Raw genomic sequence first — 6,000 nt, 5'->3', positions numbered from 1 at the left:
TTTTTTTTTTTTTTTTTTTTTTGGTTTTTTGGTTTTTTGAGACAGGGTCTCACTATGTAGTTGAGACTGATCTGGAACTCACTAGGTAGTCCAGGCTGGCCTCCAACTCACCGTGATCTTCCTGCCTCAACCTCCTCAGTGCTGGGATTACAGGCGTGCGCCACCACGCCCAGCTTCTTTTAACTCAGATTTTTCAAATACTATGTGGTTACACTCTGAGGTACTGGGAGTGTTAGGGCTTTAGCCTATGAATTTGAGAGAACACAATTCATCATATGACAACTGATTCAGAATCTTCATGCTAAATCTATAATACTTTTGCTTTATAAGGACAAGAAGAAAAAGGGAAAGAGTATTTCTGAATTTTCTACAATAACTATTAGTTTCTGCAGTAAATTTCAATATGGAAAAATTTTACATTCCACTGGGACTTCTCAATTCTGCCTCATAACTTCCCTAAGAAATGGGTGCCAGTGTCCATTTTATCTTTTACAGATGGGACAATGAAATATAGGCCAAATTTGCTAAACACCCAGAGCTTAGTACACGGATAACAAGGATTCGAACCCAAGCAATATCGATAATTCTAGTACCTGAGTTATTAGTCTCTTCATAATACCTTTCCCTAACCCGGTTGGCAGAGGAGACACCTGTGCATAGACAGCTAACTGTATTTGTATCGGTACCTAGTACAATACAGAGACTTTTCTCGGAGATTGCCAGGTGCTACCTCTAGCTATACTAAGTCTTGCTAAATGATCTTAACTTAGTACACTAAACCTCAAGTTTATATCCACATTTGTAAAACAGGAGAATTGGATTCGATCTATGTTTCTTAAACTTTTGGGCTGGGATCCACAGTAAATACATTTTACTTTGGAATCCAGTACACAGCCACATGGAACATAACTGAAACAAGTATTTCCTAAAACACCTATCCTCCCTACATGTCAGCACTCTCCAATATTTTCTGTTCTGTTCTGACGGATTTTATTTTTTTAATAATAATGATGACCTACTCCGCAGGGTCTGTCAAAAGACCAAAGTAGGTGACCCAGTTTAGACTCCTGTGACCCTGAAATCCTTTTAGCCTGCAAGGGTGTGTGTTTGGAGCCTCTCTTGCTGAAATACAGTCATTTATTTGAAGTACATGGATAGTATATATTACTGGGGACATCTTTTTACCTCCAGTATAAGCTAACTGCATTGTAGTAAGAATAATCACTTCCTCTTATTGTGTACCCCCTGAATGCCACAGAAGTAAAATGCAGCATCTCCTGTAGTCTATCAGTTGTGCATATTGTGATCACTGATTTGTGTAGAGAAACCAAAGACCAGATAAAGTAATTTGCTCAAAGCCCCACCGGAAGTTAGTGCAGGGCTGAGATTTGGACCACAGTTGTTCTAATTCCTAAGCCTTCACACACAATGTTTATATTCAGGAAGGACCAGTGAAGGGTTTGAATAAATCAGATCTGGAAGCTACCGCCGCTGAATATAATGTCTTCCCTTGTGGTGTCCTGTCATGGCAGAAAAGACTCTACCTTGGGTGTGAAGCTATCACGGTAGCAATGATTATAAAAATCCCCTGAAGAGCTTTCCAGGCTTCCCTTCCTTGTCCAGGCTACCTCCAGGCCGGTTGAAGCAGAATCTCTGGGGATGGAATGTAGGCCTTGTATTTTTTAAAGCCCCCTAGGTGGTTCCAATGTGTAGCCAAGATTAGAAACCATTGCCTTGAAATCTTGGTTGAAGAAATGAAAGAACTGTAAGGAGCTTTTCTAGCTTACTTCCTGCAAACTAGATTTAGTAAAATACCGCTTAAAGCTTTTCAACTGCGCTTACAAAACTGAGAAGCTTAGGACGTTTGCTAATTCTTTGGAGCACATAGCACATAAAACCACACACATTCACACACACACACACACACACACACACACACACACAGCAGACAAACAGTTCTATCTGCTCTACAACACTTTAAGGAAGCAGAGAATGCCTCAGGCATGGAGGAGGAGAGGTTTAAAATAGCTGCAGTGTCTCTGTGATACTTCCTAACACATCATTTTGAAAGCCATTTTTTATATAACTGGAGATGTCAGCTGCTGAATTAATCAGAAGTGAGTGTGACCAGTAGTCGTAGGCCCGGTGGACTGAGGGTGATGTTGAAAGCCCAACCAGAGGAGTCACTATAAATATGGGAAGCTATCACATTTGCTTAAAAAGAGCATCAGGGAACGATTTCCTTATTTTCAAACGAGCTCTGGAAACTACAGTCAAACCTAGGGTGCTCCCCCACATCCTTACCCCACAAGAATAGCAAGCAAGTCATCCTTTCAGTAACCTCTTCCCCTGACTCGACACACCTGTGTCCGTCAGTATGGGGCTGGTCTATTCGTTTGAAATTACAGCACAACCACTCTGTGTTTTACTGTGCTCCCTGCAGCTGTCCCCCAAACGGGCTGTATCTTACTGCTGGGGTTTTCCATGTCTCAGGAGACAGCCTTATTAATGTTAAAAATGTCTGCAGTTTTCATATTGCAGAGAATAAAAATACAGTCCAGCTGTCCCTCTGTATCTGAGGGAGGTTAGTTCCAGGACCTCCCACAGACACCAAAATCCACAGATGCTTAAGTCCTTTGTATAAAATGACTTCGTGCTTACATATAGCCTGCACAGTTCTTTCTGTACACTTCAGATCATCTCAAGGTCACTTACAGGACCTAAGACAGTGTTAATTCTAGGTTAATAATTGTCACACTGTGGTGTTTATGGAATAATAAGAAAAAAGTCTGTAGATGTGCAGAACAGACACAGTGTGTTAAGAAATATTTTTAATGCAATGTGTCGAACCCACACATGCAGAACGTGTGGATGTGAAGGGCTGACTGTGTGGCCATAGCAGAGAAAACCCCGGTGTATTCGGAAAGATGATTGCGTGTTTCCCTCAGGCCCTGGGGGTCCCTGCTTAGGCCAGGAGGGTGGAGCGGCCGTGCCTCTCCTAACAGCTCTCCATGTTTGCTTGCAGAACGAGGTGGCTGCGCTTCTGAAACCCATCTCGGAAAAGATTCAGGAAATCCAGACCTTCAGAGAAAGAAACCGGGGCAGTACCATGTTTAACCATCTTTCGGCCGTGAGCGAGAGCATCCCGGCCCTGGGATGGATAGCCGTGGTGAGTCCGGTGCCCCGGGCCCCTTCGCCTGGTCACGTGGTGGAGTCCTCCGGAGACGTCACCACCCCGCCCCGCCCCTTTGTCCCCTCTGTGCACTGAAGCAAGGTGCTTTCTGGGCTGAAAGATCAGCCTTTTCTTGCTCTGTTTAAAGTGTGCTGCTTTCTGTTCAGAGAAACACAACGTGTTTCAAAGCCTTTCCTGAGCACAGTTCACCTGCTACTTCCAACCATCCATCCCTTGCATTTTTTTTCTTCAAGGTATTTTCTTTATCTTTTTTCTTTTTCTTCCTATGCTTGGGTGATGGTCCTGTTTTCTCAGTCCCCCAAACCTGGTCCTTATGTCAAGGAGATGAATGATGCTGCCACCTTTTACACTAACAGGGTCTTAAAGGACTACAAACACAGGTACGTGCCCTCTTCTATACTGGATTTTCAGGCGAGCACTTGTTAGATGTTTGTTTCTAACACTTACATGGTTAATTACTGATCTCTTCGCACGGCTCTTTATGAGTGTACTATAAACTTTGAAGAAAAATTCCTTCTTTGCAGAGAGATCCAAGCGGAAATGAAACCCATTATCCAGATGCTCTGTGTGTTTTAGAAAGTGTGCCTCCGTCCTCTTGTTAGGAATAAACCGTCCCCCTTTGAATGTGTGCTCCTACTTGGTGATGTCGCACAGACTGGCTCCTTGTGGTCACAGAGCTTTTCCACTGATCGACGTAGCTTGATGAGTGAGCAGAGAGAAGAAAGGGAATCGGGAAATGAAGTTAAGACGCAGTCCGGTTAGGGTGGACAGAGGGACCTCTGGGAGAATGGCAGCCTTCGAGGGCTGTGGAAAGCCCAGGTGAGTCCAGATCATGGAGCTTCTCTGGAGCCCCAGCATGAAAAGACCTTGCGTCCGACCGCACAAATAATTGATCCTAGGCAGGCTCCAGCTGGGGTTAGAATGGAAAAGAGGCCCAAACGGTGCCATGCCAGAAATGAGGAGACATCCAGGAAAATGTCTCCTAAACTATTTAAGGAGTGTCATGAGACTCCTCGCCCTTTGATAAGGCCGTGCTTCACCTTGTAAACAGCTGGGAGAGGTGCTGGGGCTGTTGCCTAGTAACCAAGGGAAGGGTTAGGGCAGAAATAAAAACAGGAGTGTTCACTCGCCCCTAGCTGTGGGCTCACGAGTGGATCCCCATCTGAACCCTCAGGTGGCAGCAACAGAGGTGACAGACATCAGCCAATAAATGCAGGGGCTCCTGGGGGCATCACGTCTCTCATCCTGACTGTTCCGATAAAAGGAGATTTGACGGCCTGAATTGTCTGGATTATCACCCCAATTCATTGCTTTATTTTATTAACACAGACCGAAAAGTCAGAATCAGAAGAAAGAGACTCACAATATGAGATAAATTTTAAACCCAATATACAAAAATACCAACATTTCTAATATAAAAAACAGCCATACCATACAGTTCAACTCCTAGATAGATAGATAGATAGATAGATAAAAAATAAATGAAAAAAGGTTTGCACCTAAAAGCTTATATATGCATGATCACAGCAGCATTATTTATAATAGCCAAATCTTGGGAATAACCCAAATGTCCACCAACTGACGAGTGGATAAAAAAATGTGGTATATCCATGCAATGGAATATTATTTGGACGTTAAAAGTGCAGTATTGACACAGGTGGCAACATGGATGAACCCTGAAAACTTTGCACCAAATGAAAGAAGCCAGACACACAAACAACCCACATATTGTGTGCTTGTCTGACTCCATTTATATAAAATTCAGAATAGGCAAATTTATAGAGACAGAAAGTAATTCTCAGTTGCCTAAGGTTGGACATAGAGAATATCTACAAATGAGTGTCAAGTTTCTTTGGTGGGGATTAAAATACTTTAAAATTAATTGTGATGAAGACTCTTCAACTCGAGCTAAGCTATTGAATGCTACACTTTACGTGTGTGAATTTGTGGAATCTGAATTGTATCTTAAGAAAGCTATTTTTATTTTTTAAAACAGCCATAGGGTTTTTTGGTTTCTGTTTTGATTTGATTTGTTTACTCTGTGTCAGCAAAACAGATCTCGCAGCTTTGAGGAATAACATTAGCAGACAGAACTACTTACTAATTGCAGGATCCTCCAGGGGCCCCTTTTCTCCTAGGATCAGTCTGCACCCTCAGCAGATTTTGATCACAGTAACCGTGCTCAGTGACAGACTTTGTGTACCCAGAGAACTGCACTGAGGCTGTTGGGCTCAGCGGCAGGATTCTGAATGCCGCCCTGTGGTACTAGAGACCATAGAAAGTGTCAGTGCCTGAGAAGAGGCCTCCAGAATGCAAAGCAACCTGTTGTTCTCAAATACAAGTTACATTTCAGACACAAGAAATTGAAGTTACCCAACCTGAATGTAGTATGTGAGCCTGAACGTATTCCCAGAGTGATTTCGTTCAGAAAGTCACATACCTGCCACCTTAGGGCCGCTTAAACATTGCTCGGGTTCCTGCCTTTTAGCCGGTAGAGACCTTTGCAGAGTGTATTTATTTGTACCCCAGTTCATGAGCCCCTGTCCTCTCAGCCCCTCCTTGAATAAATGTCGAGGCCCAGAGTATGAGTGATCCACCCCAGGAGCTGGCCTACCTGGAGGGCTGGGGTTTCCACATTCAAGCACACATGCAAGGAGTCCAGGGGTTTATCCCTTTGATGTCAGTTATGAAAGAGAAAATGTGCTTTGGGAAGCACCATGGTGGGCTCAGTCAAGCTCGGGGGCCGCCTGAAGACTATGCGATAAGTTAGGGAAATGGAGGCAGAGGTACAGATTCATTCATATCAG

General features: G+C 43.6%; 1 protein-coding gene across 1 annotated transcript in view; it reads left to right on the top strand.

Moving 5' to 3' along the window:
• The window catches only part of Cap2 (cyclase associated actin cytoskeleton regulatory protein 2), a 149,002-nt gene that overhangs the window by 105,484 nt on the left and 37,518 nt on the right, over positions 1–6,000 (top strand). Inside the window, exons 5-6 of the mRNA XM_010622909.3 lie at positions 3,026–3,169; positions 3,488–3,573. Of these exons, the coding sequence (XP_010621211.1) occupies positions 3,026–3,169; positions 3,488–3,573 (230 nt within the window). The remainder of the gene's footprint in view (positions 1–3,025; positions 3,170–3,487; positions 3,574–6,000) is intronic.

This window comes from Fukomys damarensis, unplaced genomic scaffold, assembly GCF_012274545.1.
Source record: "Fukomys damarensis isolate Sample0158 unplaced genomic scaffold, DMR_v1.0_HiC HiC_scaffold_10, whole genome shotgun sequence".
In the NCBI taxonomy this organism is placed as follows: Eukaryota; Metazoa; Chordata; class Mammalia; order Rodentia; family Bathyergidae; genus Fukomys; species Fukomys damarensis.
This window is presented reverse-complemented; position numbering and strand designations above follow the sequence as displayed.